This window comes from Canis lupus, chromosome 5, assembly GCF_003254725.2.
Source record: "Canis lupus dingo isolate Sandy chromosome 5, ASM325472v2, whole genome shotgun sequence".
Taxonomy (NCBI): Eukaryota; Metazoa; Chordata; class Mammalia; order Carnivora; family Canidae; genus Canis; species Canis lupus.
In genome coordinates this window covers 43,632,006-43,656,961 of record NC_064247.1, presented here as the reverse complement: position 1 = coordinate 43,656,961, position 24,956 = coordinate 43,632,006, and the positions used below count along the sequence as shown (strand labels likewise).

General features: G+C 38.0%; 2 protein-coding genes and 1 long non-coding RNA gene across 30 annotated transcripts in view; 1 reads left to right on the top strand and 2 right to left on the bottom strand.

The window, feature by feature from the left end:
- MIER1 (MIER1 transcriptional regulator) overlaps nucleotides 1-9,206 on the top strand; it is a 58,316-nt gene extending 49,110 nt beyond the window's left edge. For all 26 annotated transcript variants that reach the window (XM_025428051.3, XM_035716964.2, XM_049110302.1 and 23 more), the window contains 2 exons: nucleotides 3,788-3,927; nucleotides 6,229-9,206. In XM_025428051.3, coding sequence (XP_025283836.3) covers nucleotides 3,788-3,927; nucleotides 6,229-6,557 — 469 coding nt within the window. In that variant the 3' untranslated portion in view covers nucleotides 6,558-9,206. The remainder of the gene's footprint in view (nucleotides 1-3,787; nucleotides 3,928-6,228) is intronic.
- On the bottom strand, nucleotides 3,948-16,012 carry LOC125755125 (uncharacterized). Of its 2 annotated transcripts, XR_007410807.1 has the most exons (3): nucleotides 15,651-15,999; nucleotides 11,754-13,374; nucleotides 3,948-4,400 (listed from the first exon to the last, which is right to left on the bottom strand). It is a non-coding gene; the product is annotated as an uncharacterized LOC125755125 (long non-coding RNA). The 2 variants fall into 2 exon arrangements; XR_007410806.1 differs by lacking the exon at nucleotides 3,948-4,400 and having other exon boundaries at nucleotides 9,787-13,374; nucleotides 15,651-16,012.
- A 2,802-nt stretch (nucleotides 16,013-18,814) lies between these two features.
- Nucleotides 18,815-24,956, bottom strand: part of SLC35D1 (solute carrier family 35 member D1) — a 62,339-nt gene continuing 56,197 nt past the window's right edge. For both annotated transcript variants that reach the window (XR_003128177.3, XM_025428062.3), the window contains one exon: nucleotides 18,815-24,053. Coding sequence is in view for 1 of the 2 variants with exons in the window: in XM_025428062.3 (XP_025283847.1) it covers nucleotides 23,945-24,053 (109 nt within the window). In the remaining variant the exon portion in view is untranslated. The remainder of the gene's footprint in view (nucleotides 24,054-24,956) is intronic.

Genomic DNA, 24,956 nt, shown 5'->3' with positions numbered 1-24,956 from the left:
TGTTAAGATGGAATTAACTTTACTACTATCCTTGATTATTTCCTGCTGCTTACAAAATAAAAATAATGCTAAGTTGTAATTTCATTTGGTCATTGTGTACCAGTAAAGTTCTCATGGTTCTCCAAATAACTGCCTTTGAAAAATGGGCTTATATGAATTTTTGACTGTGCTTTTGCGAACTCCTAGGCTAGACTATGTCTTGGTCATGTTCACTTACAGGTGTTTCTGCTGGTCACTTCTTTGGAGGATCACTCTATATTCTAAAGCAAAATTGTCTAAAAGGGAATAAATGGGTATGATTGCCCTTGGAAATCATGGGACATTGGACTCTGTGCCTCATCCCCCATTATTCAAAGCTCATGATGGCTAAAGTGGAATTTCATACATAGTATTCCAAATTTTATCTAATTGCTTAATGTTATAAATTTATAGTTTATTTTTTTCTGGATGGTTTATTGGTGATATTGAGATATAATGATGTAGAACTAGATATAGCGATTTATTCTTCAGAGTATTTCTTAAAATAGTCAGTTTTCAAGCTATTCTACAGGGAAAAGCACTAGTAACATCTTTCATTTTTTTCACCCATTTCAGAAATATTGTTCACACACGAACTACAGGCAATCTGTCGTCACCAGCAGTAAGAACATAAGAATTTCCATGCTGGGTCAGACCCATGGTTCATCCAGTTTTCTCTTTCAGAAAGCATCACCAAGGAAAGTGTTGTGGGCTGGCTTAGTTGGTCCTCTGTGCTGTCAATCTCAACAGGTTAGGTAGGGATGTGCTGCCAAACATTTTAGTTTCTCTAATAATCCCTCCATAGCTTCTGGAAACTTTTTGAAGATCCTTATATCTGTGACCTTGATTCCTCTTAAGTATTCAGTAGGTGGAGTAGATGCAGTTAAAAGTAATCCCTGTATCATCTCTTTTCTCATGCTTTTAAGATTTTACAGTGGTCCCCTGGTATAATAGTATGAGGTGAACAATTGTTGTTTTTCCCCCATAGGTGAGAATCCTATGGTTTTATGGGTTGTGGGCTTCAGTAATGTCTCCTGTAGGTGTTTCATAAAATTATGTTTGTTTGTTTTTTAACTGAACTGTAATTTTTTTACTCCTACTTCTCCCTTTTAGCTCTAGTACATCTTCTAAAAGAAGCTGTGACAGACTATATGTTATTGCCCAAATGGGGAGAAAAATTGGTTTTCTGTAAACATGGAGATTCTTTTCTAGTTTGCTTCCAGAACCACCTCCTGTTAATAGTTATACTTCCAGTGCACAGAACATTTATTATAAGACAGAAATTTGAATGAGTTTTCTCATCTTCCTTTTTTAGTCAAAATCCATAATTAGAACACATTATCCTAAAAGATATTTGTTCATTTTTCTGTTACATTTTTACCTTCTGTTTGTTCACCAGAATGAAGCACATTTGCTGTTTTTATGCCTTATAAACAGCCTTTGCAAGATCCTCCCGCAGATTGTCTGTAGTCATTACCTGGAAGAATTGGTAGCCATATGCAAATTAGAGATTTTACTATAATAGCCTTTAAGTAATATTTTTATTTTATTTTATTTTATTTTTTAATTTTTATTTATTTATGATAGTTAGAGAGAGAGAGGCAGAGGGAGAAGCAGGCTCCATGCACCGGGAGCCCGATGTGGGATTCGATCCCGGGTCTCCGGGATCACGCCCTGGGCCAAAGGCAGGCGCCAAACCGCTGCGCCACCCAGGGATCCCAAGTAATATTTTTAAAGTAATAGTTAATCAACCCTCCATAGTTCTGATTATCGGAATGCTACTATGACCTCCTGGATGGCCCACCTGACTCTTCTCCTTCCTTAAGCATTGTGGATGCCATTAATCCTTAAGAAATAATAATTTCTTTCACAGTATCATTGCAGTATCTAGTCAACTTTAGCTTCCTTTGCTTGGCTTTTCTTCACATCCTCCATTATCCATTCCTGTCATACCAAATTTATTTCCAGCAATTCTCATGGTGTATCATCTGTTATTATTAGTCTTAGCTTCTGAATCCCTTGGGCATTCATACTCATTTGTGTTTTTTTGTGTGCTTCAAATTCATTACATAATTGTTCTGGAGTTACGGTGAATGGCATAAAGCTGAAGGGAGGACTAAAACACCATCAGATTTAATTCCCTCTATTTATAGGTGAGGAAAATTAGGAAGGCCTAGAATGTTAAATTGATTAGGTCATGATTATATACATTTCTTTGATGTGTGTTTGTACTTCAAGCTGTTGAAAGCTTCGTGTCCCTTTATTATATTCTCATAACCTAGGGGACAGTGTGATCTTGTAGTTTGACATTACAGCTATATTTAATAATCTATTCTTAGACTATTACCACAGACTTTCAGTAAAATCCTAAGCCTTTCCACTGTTTATTTCTTTTTTTTTTAATTTTTTAAAAAATTTATTTATGATAGTCACACAGAGAGAGAGAGAGAGGCAGAGACACAGGCAGAGGGAGAAGCAGGCTCCATGCGCCGGGAGCCCGACGTGGGATTCGATCCCGGGTCTCCAGGATCGCGCCCTGGGCCAAAGGCAGGCGCCAAACCACTGCGCCACCCAGGGATCCCTCCATTGTTTATTTCTTATCCACATTCTTACTTCCAAGCTCAGAAATTCTAAAGATTCATCTTAATATTTCTATTATAATTATTCTGAGGGAATTTTAAAATATGGTTAAGGTTTTCTTGAGCTTCTATTCTGTGCCATGCACAGCTTAGGCACAGGTGGTGCAGTGAACAAAGACTAAAATTCCTGCCTTTGGGAAATTAGTCCAGCACTGGTATCAGCAGACTTTCTCTGTAAAGAGCTAGAGTATGTATTTTAGGCTCTGTGGGCCTTCAGTTCTCTTGTAACCACCCAGCTCTGCTGTTGTGCAGTCATAGATACTATGTAAATGAGTGGGTGTGGCTGTATCCCATCAGAATACCATTCACAAAATTGTGGCCAGCCTGCAAGCCATAGTTTGCTGACCTTGATTTTAGTGACTTCATAGCACTTCATAGTTTACAAAACTACTTTCTTGCACATATCTTGTATAACAACCCTGTGTGGTAGATACATACATGATGTTCTAGGTAAAGACACTAAACCTCAGAGATGAGTATTTAGCCCAGATCTTCTAACCCCAACCCAAAGTCACTTAACTGCGGCTGTCCTCCCATGACATATAGTTCAGGAATGACTTAGGGAAGAAGTCAGTTCACCTCTAATGATATGCTGGCAAAGCCAGCAGGTAAGGTCAGTAGCATAGCTTTTAATAGCTCAGATCTAGCGGAAAGTAATACAGGAGATATCCAGGAATGTTCAGGGAAGTGATTGATTGGTAGGCCCTCATTTGTCTTTCAGGTATTGCTATAGCTATCACATAAATAGGAGCTTTAAAATTCCAATCTGTGTTTGTGCAGAAATTGCTTTGTACTCCTGATTGGCATCATCCCTCTCTTCACTTAGAGATCCTCTGATTTTAGTTGAGCCACTCTGAGCACTTGTCTATAATTTTAAAAGCTTTAAAACTTCCTATTGGGGTCTAAAATTTGCTAGTTTAAAGCCCTTATGCTTTTTTCCAACAAACATGTAACCAAAAGTAGCTTTCCATTAAATGTTCAGATCCTGGTGGGGTAGATGAGGCACTGGAATGAATGGAAGTGAAAATTAGGACATATTTATTAATAAAAGTCTTTAAAAGTTAACCTGAATTTTAATTTTCAGCTTTTTTTAATATAAGAAAATAATTATTTTTTCACTTAATTTTAAGGGATTACATGGATCGTCTTCTAGATGAAAGTGAAAGTGCTGCTTCTAGTCGAGCACCGTCCCCTCCCCCAACTGCCTCAAACAGTAGTAACAGCCAGTCTGAGAAAGAAGATGGCACTATAAGCAATAGTAATCAGAATGGTAAGCAACCAAAGAAGCACTTGTTTATTCTTAATGAAGGGCACTTTTCCTTTAGTAGTCAGGGCAGTATGGTTTGTATTAAACTTCCAAAGCCAAGAGTTGTAAAAATAATAATTGTAAATACCTATGGAACGAATGTACATAATACCAGCATACATATGTACTAACACAGAATACAAATTGGAAAGAATTCCTGTTGATATCACTAAAAACTTAAGTTGAATAAAAATAAACCATCAACAGTGACTTTCTTTTAATTAATTTATTCTTCTTGAGTAGCATCGATTTTCTTAATCAGTTGGGATGCTTGGATAGAATGTTCTTGTTAACTCTTAGACGGAAATGCCAGCCATTTCACATCAGAAGTACACAAAGCTGTAACACTTTTATCAGGAAAGTACTTTAAGCATTTGGTGGAAAGAAGTAGATAAGGGCATGGTTTTGTATAGTTTTCTCTCTGATAGCATAATAACCTTGAAGGATGCGAAAAGATAAAGCAGGTGTCAGGCTCTGCATTAATACAGTATGGAAACATTTCTATTTTTATCTCTGCAAGAAAGAAGCAAATGACATTCCATTATGTTTGAGGTTCGGGTAATGTTCTTATTTGAAATACAATGGACCAAAGATCACTGTGTTCATGAGTAACACCTAGTCAGAGAATTATTTTGATTTCTACTTTAATTAAAATAGTCTTCCTCAGTAAGACAGTGGCCAAGCAGAGAGTAATAAAGCCTTTCACTCCTCTTAAGGAGGAAAGTGGTGAATTAGAGATAAGCTCTGCACACCTACATTCTGATATAACAGTCAGTAGAGGGCCAGTGGAGAGCTAACCTCCCTGACAGAAACTAGAACAACACCACTGTGAACGATTATCCCCTGACCTTTGGTATCACACTGGCATTACTGGAATGAATATACTTTGTTCATTTGATGACCCTACTCTATTCCCTCACCACCTTCCCCTAAGAACAAGAGAAACAAACAGAGAGGGCCCAGCAGCCGTTTTCTGGTCTAAAGTAAGAAGCTAAGACTCTGAACTTAGGACTACAGGTAGAAGCTCAGGGAGGCATAGTTGTTTACTACTTTGGTCTTTTCCTGTTTGCTCATAACACCAGATTGTTTCTCTTTCTTTGTTTTCTTTTTTAACCATTTGATTAGAACGTGCAGTTAAACTAATAAGGTGTTAAATTACCTATAAATTATTCAGTAGCCCAGAAGCCATTCACCCAAGGTACCCACAGCCAAGATTCTTGGGTCTTTTCAAGGAAAGGAAGGAATTCTTCAGTGAAGTTTCTCTTTCATTAAGGAGCTTGGTATCTTGAAATCTTACTTTTTACCTTCTCCAGGGGTTTTTGGGCTTACTATAATAGTATCGCTCCTTCTGCATCATGATGCATAATCCCCCTGTGCATTTATGATTTGAGTGTACTTTTGAGTTGGGGGCATAGAATATTTTCTTTGACCAAAATGTAATATTTGAGGCTCATCCTTGATACCAAATATTGTTCTAATAATTAAAATTTACTTACCTCCAGTGGCACATTCTATATTTTACATTACATACCCAAAATGTCTACTCCATTTCCCAGTCAACTCTAACATGCCTTTTTTACTGTAACTTTTAGTAAATAATTCTTTCTTTTCTCACCTGTTTCGAAGGAATTTGTGTTTGCTTTTATCACTTTTAAATATATGTTTGGACAGTGCAAGCATTAATTTTTTTAACATTGTGGCCAATTATTTCAATCCATTTAGATAAATAAAATGTGTGATCTTTACCTGTAAAGCACAATACCCATGGATTTACTTAAAAATAAAAGTGATGTCATTTTATATGGCAATAGAAAACTCACGCTTCTATAGATGGTCATTTTTTTTTACATAGTTTTAGAAAGTTATAACCATTTTGCTAATTTGCCCACATCTTGGCTTTAATTCGGCTTATTTTAGACTCTTAGACTGAGTGCTTATTTGTTACATAACACCAACATGCTCCTAATATATGCCAGAATGTTAATTCTTTACATTTATTAACTTAATTTTCATAGCAACCATGTAAGTCCCTTATTATCCTCATTGTAATATGTGATGAAACTGAGGTACAACGAATGTAAATAACTTTTGCCCAAAGTGATGCAGTTACTCAGTAAATAGAACCAGGGTTCAGACCATAGGTATATATAGATTTGATACCTCTCATCATTGATGAAAAGCTTTTTTACAATAGCTGTTTTAGAATAGTTTACAGAGCTAACTTTTTAATACTAGCAGTTTCACTTAATGTTTCTTCCAATGTAGGGATGTCATCTAATGGACCAGGGGAAATGTTGAACAAAGAAGAAATCAAAGTTGAGGGGTTACATGTTAACGGACCAGCAGGTGGAAATAAGAGACCACTTCATGCAGATATGGATACTAATGGTTATGAAACAGACAACCTTACCACTGACCAAAAACTTGGCCATATGACTGCAAGAAATGAAAATGATTTTGATGAGAAAAGTGAGAGACCTGCCAAAAGGCGAAGGGTAAACAGCAATGGAAAAGAAAGTCCAGGTTCTTCAGAATTTTTCCAAGAAGCAATGTCACATGGAAAATTTGAAGAGCTTGAAAACACAGATGACTAAATCTTAAACTTATTTTACTTTCTTTGGAGTAAAATCTGGTGTGACTAAAATTTTCAGGGTTGATGGGTTACCTTAAAAAGTTGATTTCCTTGAAGCAGTTGGTTAAAATTTTGAAAATTTGAATTGAGTCCTAACTTTAGTAAATAAGATTTCATAATTCTGCCCTTTGTAGACTTTTTACTTTAAAAAGTGTAAAGACTTTGTTAAGGATATAACAAATAGTTTAGTAAATCTGAATGAACTACAGAAATATCTGTACCTTCTCATTTGCTGTATTAATCTTAAAAGGTCACTTACAGGTACTTTTTGCTTAGTTTGATGGCAGAGAAGAAAAAACCAAGTTCAAATTTCTGTTTGACACCAGTTTCTCTGAGTTTCTTGAAATGTCTTTATCTTTTATATGAGACATTTTTCTCTCCATACAAATTGAGTGTCATTATTAAGGAAACCCTTATGAATCCTGAAAGTTATGCTAGCATGATTTTTTTATATATAGAAGTTTAAAAATAAACCAAGTCAGGTTTGTATATGTAAAATTGTTGACATCAATGATGTCTTTCCATATTCTTATCTGGGCTTAAGAAATACATTCTGTATTTTTCCAGATTCTTTGTAGCCTTTGAAAGATTTTTACAGTACATATGTCTTGACTGAGCTGTCCTTTCTTAATACAAAAGCTTGTATAATTTTCTTAACTTGTACAGTTGGTAAACTTTTATGAGAGGAATTGATATTCTGAGTCTGTCAGCTTTCATTTTATTTTGCTAAGGTTTTTCTAATGAATTTTTAAGTGTTTGTGTAGTAACTAAGTCATGTTTCTTATACAGGTGGTAAAAGCATTCATAAAGGATTGTGAAAATTTGTTTTTTCAAATTTCTACTTAAGGACAAATAGTTTGAGAATTTTGAAATTAAGCATGATACCTAGATTGCATAGTTGTTTTGCGTTTGCTATAATTTTGAAAATTATTTTTGAAGCAAGACAAAAGTTTATTGTTGGCTTAAGTGCTTCAATATATCATGCTGACCAGAATCCTGTTCGGTTATTTTTATATGCATTATAAAATTTCCCATTTTTGCATTAACTAAACCGGGGAAAAGGTCAAGCAATATTTAGATATTGGCACACACAAGGAGTTGGCAGGAAACAATACTGATTTTATGAGGAAAAAGTGATGACGTGAGCGTATTTCCAAAATGAAAATAAGATGTAGGACCAGTGCTCTGTGTGATTACAGATAGGATCATCCATTTGCATAGCCTTGCAAGAGTGCCATTTTATTTTTAGTGCAAAATTCTTGTTAAAAATGTAGTTTTATACAGCTGATAGACCAACCTATATCCAAACTTTTATAAAAGATTATTAACTATTCTTGTTTTTTTCACACAGGCATACCCCAAATGCTTCTACTGATTCATTTTTAGCCATCAGTTCAAGAGCCAATGCCTTTTTAAAATAAATCTTCTGTGGTCTTGTTTTTAATGGCTCAACTGTTTCATGCAATTGAGTAAAGGTTTGCACTGAGAAGTTATGATTTAGGCCTTACCCTCATGAAGTATTACTATTATTAACATATGTTCAGACTGCTTCCTTCCACCAATGTGAACAACTCTTTTCCCCAAACAGTGTTAAAAAGCCACTTTACAACACTTGACTTCATATAGTGCACATTCACTGTTACATACCATATATGAGTAAATCAAAGTTTTGGGTGGAAGTGTTGAGAAGCTTGAATCTTTTGTTGTTTTTGTTTTACCTACAATATCAATTTATCCAGAATGGCAGCTTTAGCAGATGGTCACAATCCAGTTTCTGAATCAGTTTTTATTACATGAATCCAAAGTATCCTAGCTCCTAGTTCTTTGTCAAAGATGGTCTATCGAAGTGTTTCACATGAAGAGTGATGCTGTACTTTTTAAGTCGTTGCAGTAGAGACGCTATTTTCACCTTTTTTTAAAGATCCATTTTGTTTGCAGGTTTGTGAAGTTCTTGGAAACTAAAATTACAGGAACGTTTTTAGTAAATTCTCAGGCATGTTTGCAAATATGGCACATGTATACTTATTAGGAAATTTTACTTTTCTTAATCTTACCTTTTTAAAGTATGCCTAATGAAAGACATTCCACTATTACAATACATAATGCTCAGCTTTTTGTGAAGAATATTTAATTGTATTTTGTGTTTATGCAGGTATTTCACACAGTACTTTGTTCTTCATAATGCAGCCACTATAACTTGATAAGTCATTGCACTACTTTAAAACTTTTAGTAATATCATGAATTTAATTTGCTTTAAGATTTAGTACATTTCATAACTCTTGAACTCTTAACAAACTGCATTGGGAAAAGAAGCCTTTGTTAATAGTTTCCCCCACCCCATACCCACCCTCAGCAAAGCACTATCATTTTCATTTGAAATGGTATTCTGTTTTATAATGTGTTTTCAAATAGAGTTCAGAATCTGCAACTCAGTTCAACACAAATCTGTTGAGCTTTAAAAATGTATTTGAATATTTAAATAGGCATTAAAATTATGAATTAGATGTTTTTAAATTTATGCATAGTAGTTTTGCACTGTAAAATAATTCCCTTTTCCCATTCCCTGTCTGCCATTCTGAATATGCTTATTAAAATATTTTTTTAAACATACTTGTCTACATAATACTGTGTGGATGATTTTCATTAGGTTGATTCACTAGGTTTTAATTACAGATTTTGTTTGTATAATATACATTGGTCACAATGCAAATAAGTATAATCTGTGTTCCTTCTTCTCCTAGATACAGCATATGAACCAGTGTTTGAGTGGCTTCTGGTCCATTTGAGACCCCATCTTGTGTGATGTATTGTCTTTTTTTGTATTGTCTTCTTTCCTCCAAGGAGATCCTTTGGTCTGTGGACCTCTATTCACCCATTTCTCTTCCCCTAAACTATGTAATTACAAATTTTCCCCATCTTTTGTATTGCAATTCATATCACATAGTATTTTGCAAAAAGCTTTTGTCACAATAGTTACTTTTCTCTAAGTGAAAAATTAAGAGTGGGCACCCTTAATAAGTGAGATTTGGTGAATCTCCATAGGCAAGGTGTATGCTGATGACTCTAGAGGTATATAACTAACTGGCTTTATATATATATCACCACGAAGTACCAAAACAAAGTTTCCCATAAATAATTCATATTCATGAAAATTTCAAGTGTGGAAATCATATAATACGGAGAACAAGAATTTCCAAATTTTAAACCTTTTATTCTAAAAATGATGTTTTCTTTCTGTATTATATAATTCCAGATTAATTTTTATAATCATAAAATCAACTCTTTAACAATCAAAGTTATACTTTGCAAAATCTTAACAGAGTCATCCCCCCAAGTCATGGGTTGATGGAGTAGCATCATTTTCTAATATCAATTTTCCATAACCTCATTTATTATGTGCCCTTAGTATAGACGAAACATATTTTCACATCGGTAAGCACATGAGTTTTTCCTTTTCTGACCATGATTGTTGTTTTTTAATCTTCACTTGTTTTTATACTAGCGCCTACGATTTATTTAGGATGTATGATATACTTAAAATGTCATTTCGCTGGCTCTGAGTAAGAAATTTGAACACCATCTTAAAGGCTACCTATTCTGTGACATTGAAGAACTGCCACATAAACGAGCTGAACTCCCAATTCTCTGCAAATTGATGGTAAAGGCTTCCTCACATTTAAATGTCAGCGGTGAAAGTTTATATGTATCCTATTCAAATATTTGGGCCTATGCTTGTAGCATCTACTATGCTTGTGGCTTCAGAGACATGTAGCACGTTTTCTTCTTCAAAGAGATGGCATTAGCAGGTAAGGACTGTGGGTAAAAGTGTACACTTGGCACAGGGTGCCAAAAGGACAGAAGCAGTCACAAACTGAAGGAAACCATCTAGGCTTTGTGCCATAGAATTCTAGCTTTAAAATAAGATTTTCCTTGAGCTTTCATTTCGGTTAGAAATTAAGCAATATGAAATTAAGCAAAATGAAAGCAGTATGAAAGAGAAAAAGAAACAATTCCCCTAAGACCATTTAACTTTTAGTGCAGGACTGATTATAACGGTTATGGAGTATTTGGGACTCCTCCCTTTTCTCACTCACTGCCTAGTGAGTGCTACTGTCAGGGTAGGGAGTCTCCTGATTTCCTAAAGTTTGGCAAAAGTGAGCAAGGCCTAATGCAGATTTGGCCTGGTTATAAAATAAATTCACTTTTCTGCTGTTTTCATCATCGTTAACATGAATGGTTGACTGTAGATTGGGCTAAATGTGTTTTTCTGCACACTAGCTAGAACTTGCTTGTAGAGTTCAGGTAGTTCTAAAATACATAGTTTTGCTCTTTTGTCTCTGGAAAAATGGATTTTGGATTAATTTAAGGACTATACACTTAGAGTTTATTTTTATTATTTATTATTTTAATTTATTGTTTACTTTTATTTATCTATCTATCTATTCATTCATTCATTCATTTAGAGGTGGGGAAGGCCAGAGGGAAAGGGAGAGAATCAGACCCAACACAGGGCTCTTATCTCAAGGACCCTGAGATCATGACCTTATCCAAAATCAAGAGTTGGACTGAGCCACCCACGTGCCCCTACACTTAAACCTTTTTGTTTTTAAGATTTTATTTATTCATTCATGAGAGAGAGAGAGAGAGAGAGGCAGAAACACAGGCAGGGGGAGAAGCAGGCTCCATGCAGGGAGCCTGACCTGGGACTGCATCCCAGGTCTCCAGGATCACACCCTGGGCTGAAGGCGGTGCTAAACCGCTGAGCCACCGGGCTGCCCTACACTTAAACTTTTTAAAGAGAATGAGGAGATCTGGACCCTGAAGTGGTTTTTCTCAGAATTGTAAGAGATCAAGCAGAGAGTGGCACCAGACTAACCTGAACCATAGTAAATTCCTGACCAGAAAGAAAAGATCTAGTCGAACTTGCTCCAAAAAGGGACATTTTAATAATTTACTACTTCGTGTCAGCAGTTGTGCTTTAGCTGAGTAAACATGGGAGATCTGTTCTGGCTAGGAGCTAATAGCGCTAGTCATTCTGAGTATGAATATTGTTAGTCTTCTCCTAACATGTATTTGTGGTTGGTGGAAGTTTATTTGGATGGCTGGTTATTTGAAACAGCCTGAATTATGAGCTTCATGAACTGCTTTGCCACATACCTCTCTATGTCACTGTCTGCCTTTGTCCTCCAGTGTTTATAGTAGGCATTTGCATTTAGGAACATAGTATAAACACCTGAACTGCCCATCTGTAAAAAGATAAAACTAAGTCAGTATCACAGGGTTGTGTTGGGATTTAAAAATCACACATTAAGAAAAAAAATCACATAAGAAATCTCTCTACAGAGCACTAGATAAAGATCCAGCAGTAGTAGTATACAGGTCTACAGTCCCTTATCCAAAATTCTTGTGGCCAGAATTGTTCAGATTTTAGAGAGGTACTATGTTTTAAAGAATATCCATATCCAGGTCTAGAACCTATGGTTAAAAACACCTGTCCACCATAAAATGTATTCATATTCACACACATTTCAGGTCAGCTGCTGCTGACAATTGAGTTTGCCAACAAATTCAAAAACCTTGGATTTCAGAATCACGAGCTTATAGCAGCCTTCAAATTTCGCTAGTGCTCACTAGCAGTTGATTCCAATTTCCTTTACTTTGCTATGTAACTGGCAAAGAGGCACGTAAATAGGGAACCAAACTAGCAAGGTGTGTTTTGGTATGTACAGCAGCTCCAGCTGAACTCTGCACTCTCTGCACCTTCTAAAGTGCTAACAAGTACTCTAAATGAAGCAACTGGTGAGAGGAGCCTGCCAAAATCCAGATGTGACCCTTTTGGAGCCTCCCAGGGTCCTCTCATTTTACAGAAGGGAAAACCTTAGGCCCAAAATGGAAAAATGACTTTTCCAACAAGACTCAGCTGCTTAGACAAAGTCCGATTCCTCTGTCCTTTTTCTTCATGGTACTTAATAGTTTATAATTCTGTACTTCTGGCTAGAGCCATGGCCAATCTGTCCTATGGCCATGGAAGTGAATCACTAGCCATCCTTTAGCCAACCCATCATTGTGGCTAGGCAAGTGGCTCTCATAAGGTGGCAGCTCTTTTTGGATTCATTTGGCTTGAACAGTTGGGGAAGAGGCATTCCCTCGAAAGGATCATGTGTTGGTCACAGAAGAATGTTAATTTGGCGGCTAAAACAAGCCTATTGTCAGTATTATATACTATTATTCACTGTGCTACACCCTCATCATAAACCAATCCTCACAACATTACAAATTATTACAAATGGGGAAATAGCTGTCTCGGTAAGTTGAAAGACTTACACTTTGCAATGATCTGCATTTGTTCACCTAGTTTCCTAAGTTAGATCTTTGCATTCACGGAAGATGTGTGTTGTAGTGCAGAAAGCATGTTATTTGCAAACAACTTGTTCTACCCTTTCCCCTCTCAAATCTGAGTTCTGGAAAGGAAAAAGTCCCCCATGTTGGACAGAAGCTGGTCAGCAGGCTCAGAATAGTTGGAATGCGAGTTCATTCTCTAGCAGGACGTCAGAGGAATGGTTGCACGGGATGTAAAACATGCTGGACTCCATGCATTGAGACCTTCCAGTAGTAGCAACCATCACAGTGTCGAAGTTTGGAATCTGCAGTGCCACCTGCCTTCAAAGGACACCTTGGAGATAGTCACTAAGGACTTAAGCAGTGACCATGAAGGACTGAAGATATTCCCTCTTCTGAAGAAGATTTCCTCTTCTATTTTCCAGGCACCATGCAATTCCTGGAAAATGTGGTTTAACCTTAGAGAAGGATTGGGATTGAATTTCCTGCTGGGTGGTGAGATGGGGACTCATCTAATTTGATTTAAAAGAAAAGTAATTTGACATTTCTTTCACACAGGAAGGCAAATTACATTCTGTAAAGCACATTTTTTTTTTTTTCCACAATCACCACTGTTCAACAGTGGAATCTTTCTGTACCTGTTTCCTCACCTCTAAAATAAGAATAAAACTTAACTTTAAAGGACTGTTTAAAGGATTAAAATCCATCCATATGTAAGGTGCTAAGAAAAAATGCCTACCTAGCAGTAGCAAATGCTCAGTAAATTTTTTTATACTGTGGCTTAGTAAGTATTCTGTTTGCTATACTTCAAATACTACCTTTTTGGAAAACATTTGGAAACCTAACTTAAATACCCTTAAAATGTTCATCTTGGTCTCCTGGCATTCAGATGGTGGTCTTGAATATAACAGGCAAAAGAGAAAATCACCACAGCCTTACTTATAAACAAAAATGAGAAACTGATTTCATTATCACCTGTAAATCCTACCTTCTAAAATAATGTTTCTGTATTCTCTGCTTTCACAACTACACCGCAGGATCCCATCATTTCTCACCAGAATGTACAGCAATCTTCTACAGCTGATAAACTTATCTGTACAGTCCTGCCCTTTTTTTGACTCCCGTCTGACAGTAATCTGCACAGCATCCTCAGTGATCCTGTTAAGAGTGCAAATCTGATGTATAGTAGTTCCTCAATTTAGGCACACCAAGAGCCAGGGGGCCGAATCTGCCTGGCAACTCTTTTGTTCTCATTGAATGCCTTTAACAGGTACGTACCACAAGCCCTACCACTATGTATTGAATCACTGAGATTCACACTTTTTACCTGCCCAGCCCTTACCTGTAAGATTTGAATTTGTCAACTTCTGACCTACAATCCCAATACTGCAGCTGGCATGATCTTTCTAAAATGAAGATGAGGCCATATGTCGACCTTGCAATGCTTAAAAAATGTAGCCATTAATGAGCTACTCCTTGTCTAGAAGTGTTCATTCAGAAAATATTTACAGTGTAACCACAGTGTGCCTGCACTGTTTCTAGGTGCCAGGGACACTGCAGTGAACAGAACAGACCAACATCTGTGCCTTCATAAAGCTTAAATTTCATCAAAAGAGACAAGTGCTATAGAGATACAGCACAGGAGAGGAATAGGGACAATGGTGGGGTACAATTTCAGATAGGCTGGTCACAGAACACCCACAGAGATGAGGGCGTCTGCTCTAAAGACATTACAGGGGGATGCATTTCAGACATAAGCAGACACAGTGGCCGTGGAATGCTAGAAGGCTGTCTGTCCCCTCCAGTGGCTCCTCAGTTGAATACTAATTGTCCCTCAGGAATCAGCTTAAATGTCATTTCTCTTAGGAAAATTTTCCTACCATTCTCAGGAGGAAATGTATATTCCTCCTATACATCCTTCTGTGTCAGATAGTTTCATGATTCTGTTATCTTTTGTAGATCTTGTCCTCAAAAATACTCACTGGAAAAATTACCTGAAGGATAAACACACAGGATGAGGCATTCCTGAAGAAATTGTCCTAATATAGGGAGGTTATCTGGAATTCTTTGGGAAAAGATTTCAGAATTAAAATCCGCATTTAAATTTACAGCTGAGGGAAGCTGGAAAAATTCCTTTGACTAAGCCACTATTCGCACAATAGTAAAGTGTTGTAATATGAAAAGACATGATAAAGGCCTAACTCCATGAAAGAACACAGTAGACTCTCAATAAATAATTGCTTTTCATGCAAACTACTCTCCTTTATTCTTCCAATGGCAGCTGCTGCCACAAGAGGGCCCCATCAGTACAGCTGGAAAGGGTCTACCTTCTATTTAACCAGCGACCAGCTCCTGCCCAGAGCTTTAAGTCATGGTTGTTCGAACTCCAAATGAAGAATGGCATTCGACAGGCATGTACTGGTGATGAGCTTGGTCCCACCAAATCCATTACAAGCAGATGTGTCAAAACAAGAACCTAACGCGGTTGTAAAAAGCAAAGGTCTTTTGAGTCCGGCTGATTGGGATTTGAATGTGAGTTTCACAACCACACTGGACAATTTACTGACTCAGCTTCATCTGTTAAATATAATTTTGCCAGGTCTCTGCTAGGGGCTGGGTGCCAGCCCGTGAAGTCAGCCTAACCTAACGGACGGATGAACAATTAACGTGATGAGAGCTGTAGGGAAGTCCTGGGCATACCCAGGAACTGCTCACCTGCTACAGATACACGAAGGCACCAGTTCTGTGCTTTGGTCCTCTCAGCAGTGCCTCTCATGCGTTGGTCCCCAGTAATGACAGCCCTGTGCATGGAAGCCAAGGTGAGCCAAGAAACCAGCAGGGGGCTGAATGAAACCATGCATCTGACAAGTTAGAAAGTCAAATTCTGAGAGGGTTTTTAAAACTTAAACAAACATGCCTTAAAAAGCAGTCTCTTCAACAAATGGTGTCAGTAAAACTACATGCAAAAAATGGAGTTTGACCCTTATACCATATACAAAAATAAAAAATGGATAGAAGACTTAAATGCAAGACATAAAATTACAAAACTCTTAGAAGAAAACATAGGGGAAAAACTTAATGACAATGGATTTGGCCATTATCTCTTGGATATAACACCAAAAGCATAGTCAACAAAAGCAAAAACAATGAAATTGTACTACATCAAAATTTAAAACTGCACCAAAGAACACAAGCATGAACAGGCAAACTACAGAGTAGAAGAAAATATCTGCAAGTGATGTATTTTATCAGGGGTTGAAATTCAGAACATATAAAAAAAAATCAACAAAAAAATCCAACCAAAAAATGGACTTGAATAGACATTTCTCCAAAGAAACTATATAAATGGCCAACATGCATATGAAAAGTTGCTCAACACCATTAACCGTGAGGAAAATACAAATCAAAACCACCGTATGATCACCTCACACCCACTAGGGCTGGCTACTTTCAGTAAAACTAAGTGTGAAGAAATTGGGGCCCTTGTGCACATTGGTTGGAATGTAAAATGGCAAAACCACAATAGAAAACAGTATGGCAGTTCCCCCCCAAAATAAAAATAGAATGACTAGATGATCCTGCAATTTCAAAAGAATTGAAATCATCTTTGTACTCCTCAATATACATTTTGTGTCCCCCACAAATTTTTCTGTTAAAACCCTAATCCATTGGAGATGAGCCTTTGGGAGGTAATAAGGGTGGCCCCTCATAATAGGATTAGTGCCCTTATCTATAAGAGGCAAGATAAAACTTCCTCTCTGCTCTCCACCAGGTGAGGATGAGAGAAGACACGTATCCCACAAACCAAGAACTGGGTTCTTACCAGAGGCCAGATCTGCCAGCACCTTGATCTTGAACTGGCCAGCCTCTAGAACTCTAAGAATAAACGTTTGTTGTTTAAGCCACCCATTCTATGGTAATTTGTCACAGCAAACTGACTAAAACACCAGGTTTCTGCAGTATTTACAATGCCAAGGGTGGAAACAGTACAGTGTCCATCAACAGGTGAATGGATAAATAAAATGTCCTATATACATACAATGGAATATTATTCAGCCTTAAAAAGGAAAAACATAACATACTACAACATGGATGGACCTCAAGGATGTTATGTTATTTGAAATAAGCCGGAAGCAAAAGAACAAATACTATATGATTTCACTTATATGAAGTTATCTAGAGTAGTCAAATTCATAGAATGTAGAATGGTGGTTCCCAGGGGCTGGAAGGAAGAGGGAAATGGGGAGCTGTTTAATGGGCATGGGTTTCAGTTTTGCAAGATATAAAAGTTGTGGAGACTGGTTCTACAACAATGTGAATATACTTAATACTTCTGAACTATATACTTAAAAATGGTTAAGATGGTAAGTTTTATATTATAGGTTATTTTGCCACAGCTTGTTTTAAAGCCTTAATGTACTCCTCATTCTGTTGAGCTTGCCTGTACCAAAATGTCTCTCTTGATGAACACTGTGTTATTTTAGGGTATTTCCTGGTCAAGCTACTCAGAGGCTTAGACACCTTGATTACGCAGATGAAATATTTTAAAAGTAGAAAGATTAGCACTTCTTTCCTTTGAATTTGGCACAAGTATGTCAGAGACACAGGGTATACTTAATTGTAGGTACTATTCATTCAAAATATTTGTATGGCTATAAAGGAAAAATTCCTTCTGTATCTTCTCTCAATATTCTACTATTTACCAAGAAAATCCATAATACCTGCTGCATTAACCACAACACAGTCTTGACACTATCTGGAGCATCAGGTCCTGTAGTTCACTAAAGACTCACGGGCTCCATGCCACATGATTATCACCTCCATGACTGTCACCCCACCCCCTTCCAAGTCAAATCTCAAGTCCACGGTTAACTTGTGCATCTGGGCAACCAGCTATAAACCAGAGCTTCCCAGGACCTGCTCAGGTTTGAATACTTTGTTATGATAGGTCATAGAACTCAGGAAAAGTTTATTAAACTACCAGTTTCTGGGAGGCCTGGGTGGCTCAGCAGTTGAGGGTCTGCCTTTGGCTCAGGGCAAGATCCCGGGGTCCCTGGGATCCTGGGGGCCTCTGCATGGAGCTTGCTTCTCCCTCTGCCTGTGTCTCTGCCTCTGTCTCTCATGAATAAATAAATAAAATCTTTAAAAGAAAAAAACCTATCAGTTTCTTATAAAAAGATGTAGCTTGGCAACAACAACCAGATGGAAGAGATGCATGGGGCAAGGTATGTGGGAAGGGGCAGGGAGCTTTCCTGCTCTCTCCTTGAGCACCATCCTTCTAGCTCCTCCATGGGTTCAGCAGCCTGGATGGAAGCTGTCCAAACCTTGTAGTTCAGGAATTTTTACAGAGCCTTCAATGTTGACATGATTAATTAAATCATTGGCCACCAGTGACTGCTCGAACCTCCTGTTTCTCTCCTCTTCCCCCAGGAGGGTAGGGGCGAGGAGACTGAAAGTTCCCAACACAAATCACCATGATTGGTTCACCCCACAACCAGCTCCTACTGACCCTTTGGGGCTCTCCAATGGTCACTCAGGTGCAGTTGTTCAAAGAGGTGCATTATGAATAACAAAAGACACCCATTGCATCTTTATGGATATGGACCTATTTAAACAACTGGGAGCAAAAACAGATGTAAGAGCTAGAGGAATATCTCTTGTTATAAAGAACAAGAGTTTTAGGAGCTAAGTGCCAGGAACAGGGACAAAGACCAACTATAAATTTCTATTAATAACTCACACTATCATGATGGCAAACTGTTTATTACAGGGTTCCAACCAACCAATTAGATGCTTAAGTGTGGGCAGACTTATGGCTCTTAGTATGCACTTAGAAAGGAGGAAAAAAAAAAAAAAAGAAAGGAATTTTAATACATGTGTTCAGGAAAAAAGTATTTATTTGACATCTTTACAAAAATATTTAGGCACATAATTTTCATGTTTATGTCACCTGATTTACATATTTCAATCCTTAGTATGGTTTAAAAACACTAAAATGGTCATTTGGTAAATAGGATCTGTATTGAAAAAATACTGTGATAGGCCAACATTTGTAGACAAAAATCAGTTGATCATCAGCATGAGAAAGAAATATTTATGAACAAAATAATCTCTAAAAACACTTTTTGTGAGACAATAAATCTAACCAGTAGATTTCTTTTTAAAAAGTAATTCAAAAAAGAAAGCTTAAAAAAACCCTCCAGTGAATGTCTTTTCTTACCATCATGAAGTGGCACCCTCACATAAGACCTAGGAGACAGGTTCAGAACACAGTGATGGTGCCTGAGGCTCCCAAACACCCACTCCCGAGGGAGGCAGAGAGGCGTGGACTCAAGAGGCAGCACCAAGCGAACGCGTTTAACTTGGAAGAGGGAAGAAGGAATGTCTGGCTTATAGAGCCTGGAGAGGGCTTCACACCTTAAGAAGACAAAACGGGAAAGTGTAACTCTGTCACCATTCTGAGGTGAATATAGAAAGTACTTTTTTCTTTTTTGAAATTCACCACCAAAATGTAAGTGACTTCGTTTTTTTTTAAAAACAGGTGGAATCACCTGTATCACATAATGGGCACAATTATATCCAGCAGTTTTTTTTTTTTTAAAGACAACTATTATTTAAGCATTCCAGAGGCAACAAAGTACAGAGTCACATTTTTCAAGAAATACACCCACTGCCCAGCCTCTAGTATTTAAGGAACACAGATTAAGAATCTAGTTTGCCTACAGTCTCACCATGAAATGACAGTAATAACATTTGCTGGGTGCCTAATATGTACTAGGCATTGTGCTGAGTAGTTTCACATCCATTATCTCATTTATTGTGAAAATTACTGTTTTGCCCTCAAGGAGGGAAAAATCAATTACAGCTTCCTTCATAAGGAGGAACTGATAACAGAAGTCCCCTCCCCCCCTTTATCTGCAGGGGATTGGTTCCAAGACCCCTAGTGGATGCCTGAAGCCATAGACAGTACCAAACCCTATACGTGCTTTTTCCTATACATAAATATGATAAAGTTTAATTTATAAATTAGGCATAATAAGAGACTAACAACTATCAATAAAATAGAAAAATTATAATATTCTGTAATAAAAGCCACATGAAGGTGGTCTCTCTCCAAGTATCTTATTGGACTGTACTCACCCCTGTGATGATGTAAGGTGATAAAATGTCTATGTGATGAGATGAAACAAGGCGAATGACACAGGCATTGTGACATAGCATTAAGCTACTACTGACCTTCTGATAATATGTCAGAAGGAAGATCATCTGCCTCCAGACCTTGGTTGACTACAGACAACTGAAACCAAGGAAAGGGAAACTGAGGCTGTGGGGTGACTCCTGTATTATGTAGTTATAGAGAAGAAAAGCATATGTGAAATACAGGGAGGGGGAACTCAGGCTATTCACAGAACTCTTAACAGCCCTGCACTTCCCTTAGAGCTAGAAGAATAGCAGGAGTTATAAAAGTCCTTTTAGATTAGAAAAAAAGTGATTCAGCTCTACGGTGGGTGGCGCATCCCTAATCGTGGTAACTGCTCTTACTTTCAGATCACTGACTCCTTTCATCTCCCTTCTCTTGATATAGGTCTTATGGGTCTGGCTAAAGAATCACACATTCCTTGAGAGCAAGAACTATTCATGGTGGTTTCCCCAGAGCTTAGCATAAAAAAGATGCTCAATAAATCTATGTTCACTGATAAGACCATAATAATGAAAGCAGGTCCAAAATCCTGGGCACTACTCCAAACCAGTCAAATATGAAACTCTGATAGTCTTTCTGTGAAGAACCTCAGCGTAATTGACCTGAACTTTCCATGGATTGTTGATGCAACAGGACTACAGAAAAGTTGCAGATGCACGGTTTTTTTTTAGACCTACATGCTGGGTCCTACAAATGAGAGACTTATAAAGTCAACAGCCATATGAAGCAATTAAAAATCACTGGACACATCGGCAATGTGCAGTGTGGTCAGTCAGGGTTATATGAATCAATCTGGCATGGAATAAAAGCAGAATGGCCAAAGAGGGCTTTGAGGTCATTAACTCAAGAAGAGGAGCCACTAGTCAGAATCTAGTTTTCAAAATTCTCACCACAGCTCATCTGTCTCAAAGGGCAAACTAAGGATTTAACTGTGAAGCTGCCTCTCTTTCTCCCAGGAGGTAGTTAGTAGGTCACAGCATTTTTGCCTTGTAAGTTATCAACCTTGGAGCAATATCCTGACATTCTGGGTGAGGTCAGAGTACCAGGTAAACCTCCAGCTCACTATAACCAAGCCTAACTGAAAAACTCCAAAATTGGCTGGCCAGTCTACTCAGTCTCTGGCTTCCCCAGGCTGCTTTCTCTTATCTTGACGTGGTGGTAGTCAAAGGGGGCAACCAGCAATCAGAACACAGACGGGGCAGGCAGAAGCTGCAACTTGCCAGTCAGAAAGTCAAGGACAGGTGGCGGGCCCTAAGGTCATGTGCATTTAGCGAGGCTGTAATTACACGTGGTTTTCTCAAACCTAGAGAGAGGACAGATCTTCAAGGAACCTGAACCTGGAGAAACAGTTCAATCCCTCCTGGGGTTCTAGCCCAACAGCTCTAGACACATCCAAAGGCCTTTCATGATGAGAAATTCTACAACACAAATTATTTCTAAAGTCAAACTTCCCTCCATGTGGCTTGACAAAAGAAGGAACAAAACCACTAACAGTAACTCTCACGATGCCTTTCCACCTCATCCAGGCAAAACCTGGATCACAGATTTTGGCAGTGGCAAGCAACATTCACAGCCAGAATCAGCTGAGGCCAGCCTGGAATCTAGACAGAAGCTCTCCTATCTCCTAATCTGCAAAGCCTATTTATTCCTCTTTTACTCCAGATTCAACCAAGTACTTGCCTCCTTGACAGAGCTCAAGCTAAATCAGCCAGTGTCCCCATTTCCTCACTTTCTCAGAAAAAAGGGGCAGTTAATCAGTGGCAGCATAGTTCAACAGAAGAAACATGAATTTTTACTTCTTAGCAAGCCACTGACTTCCTCTGAGTCTTGTTTTCCCATTGGTAAGAGAGACAAGAAAAATCTTACATAAGATAATATCCTACTCCCCCCTCTGGAATTTTCTCAGGTCAGAGGACCCTGAAAAAAGGGAGCCTTGGGAGCTTTGGGCTTAGAAGCTGGCCTTGAGGCTAATTCTAGGGACCCAATACCACTGGCCAGGCTTTAGGAAAGACAAACGCAAATAAAGGAAACACACGAATATGAAAATGACCTCAATATAATTTTTTGAAAACAAAAAGAAATCAAAACCTTCCAGGCCTCCTGTTAAGCCATCAAAATATTGTTTGGAGCAATAGAGCCCTGTGGTGGATTCCAACCCCAGTAAGTAGAAGTTAGTGTGTACCAGTGCAAAAGTACCCAGCTTCTTCTACACTGACTGCACAGCTGGCCTGTGCAAACTCATACTCAAAGTTCATGGATATCTCTGTGCCAAATCACTGGGCTGTGATGAGTGAAGCCCCTTCCTGCCCAAAGAGGCAATGTAGACAATGCCCATTCACAGCTGCTCTCGCAGGATGCAGCAAAAGAGAAGCTGCCATGCCCAAGGAACACAGAAAGTAGGCGAGAGTATCCGGAGGAGACAGGTATGCTCATGCCAATATGGAAAAGGATGATATGGCTCTAACACGGACACTGCCAGACAAAGACCAAGCCTTGACAATACAGACACATCTAAAAAGTCTTCCCTCCAGCCCCAAGCAATACATTCAGAATTGTAAGACTTAGTTGTATTAATTCAGAGGAGTAAAAAGAAAGCAACCAAAGGGAAGCACAGGAAAGAGATGGTGGCCACCTTGCTTGCCTGTCATTTTCACTTAGAGAAGAAGGGCTGAGCTGCATGTTTTACAAAATGCAGTTTTCATGCAACTCTTGATCTTGGGGTATGCATTCAAGCCTCACATTGGGTATAGAGTTTACTTAAAAAAGGAAAACAAAAAAAAATTTTAAATAAACAGAATGCAGCTCTTCACATGCATGTCCTCCCATATCGTAGCACCTGGTTTCACCATTGTGGGGTAGGTAGGGGCAGGTACTTCTAAACCCATTTACAGACTCACAGTTTGTTTCTAAGAGCTAAAAAAAAGCTTCTGTGACTTGTTCAGAGTCACAGCATCTTCTGAATGGATCATAAAGTTAAGTTTTCTCTCTTGACTCTCAGTCACAATAGCAGGGGTGAGATCATTCAACTACTTCCAAAAGCATCTCTGTACCCTCAGCACTTAGCATAATGCCAGGTACATATTACATACCCAGTACATTTTAGTTGAATGAATGAATCACATAGATGAATAAATGAGTAAAAGGCCTACTTCCTCCATCCCTTCATTATCCCCATCCTACACAACAAAGAGGGAATAGCATAATTTCAAAGAATGCACTGTGCCCATCCCATGATTTCTTAGGGAAGCCAACATAGAAACCAATACAACTTCAAAGCCCACGTATTTTTTAGTGCCAAAGTTGTCATCTTTAGCAAATGCAGTGATGACACCATGATGAAGAAAATGCTAATGGTAAGAAAAATTCAAAAAGGAGAAATTTAAGATACTTGGCTGCATTTCTAGGAGAAGGAAGGCTAAACTGCCTCTCTATGCAGCAACGTTTGAATGAGGAGGCCCTAGTCGAAGCACTGTATATATGCAGCTCTAAAGGACACCTGGATATCAAACTATGGAATAAAATATCTTCAAAACACCGATGTTTCAATGTCGGCATAAAAGAAATAAATTATAAAGCCCAGTACATTTTCCAGTTTGATATAAATTAATTCCAATGGCATATTTAAAATAGAGACAATTATAAGTTTCTCTCATAAAATTTTAAAAGGCAGCAATCAATCCTTAGATTGTACAAGTGCAAAGGAATGGTATTTTCTCCATACTCAAGACACCTCAGTGTCTGTATAAGAATTGCCAGTGTTCTCGGTTGATCAAAAACTTGGGCCTATGTAGTCGAAGCAATTCTCTGGTCATACTGCTCCTTTTCCCTTAATGTCCAGCTTGTTACTGGCCTCTGACTGTTTGCTCAGCTGCTCTTCAGAGAAAGTGATGTAGGAATACACCAGGCTCCCGGCAATGCTGCAAAACAGAAAACCACCATCAGGGAGGAAAGGAAGGAACGGCAAATGTATGGGAGACTGGTGTTGAGGACTGGAGTCACTTTCCTAAGTCAACAGCACACAAAATTAAAACAGACACAGTGTCTTCATCTACAAGAGATGCTCCCTCATCATGGATATCATCCACTGTTGTTGATGCTTTGAGGAAATGAATGTTTGCACATACCTGCCAGCAGGACAGGAATATGACTTATTGAAATCAAAAACCTTAGAATTCTGCTTATCTTCTGACCTAGCAATCTACTTCATGGGAGAATTGTGTACGTCTTCACAGATTTATCAAGAAAGAGTTTACCACAAACTTTATAGCAGAAAATTAGATAAACGGTAAATGTCCCAAGAGGGAATTATATAAATTCATACAATAGAATATATGTATCTCATGAAATCATATAAAATGAAAACAGCAATGACATCTTAAATGAAAAAATAATCTCACAAAACATGAAGTATTGTCTAATCCCATTTTATTTAAATAAACATGAATATGTACATTGATATACATCAGAATAAAGTCTACAGAGAATATAAGACTATTAATGGTTACATCTAGATGGTGAGATCACAAGTGATTTTTTTCTATTTTCTGTATTTTCAAAAATAATAACTCAAGACAAAGAGATGTAATTTTTAATAAGAATGAAAAACATCCCAATTACTAAGTAAACATGCAAACCTTGGGGGAGTCACAGAGCAGGTTTCTCTCTGACTAGAATCAAGTTCACAGTGGAGAACCTATCACCTGAGCCATCGGTCTCTGAGCTGGTTTCTGGTACCCCTCACTTGTCTACCACACTTACCACCAGGAGGGTATGTGTGGAGGGGGAGGGAGAGGTAGTGATTATACTTGTCTATTTTCTGT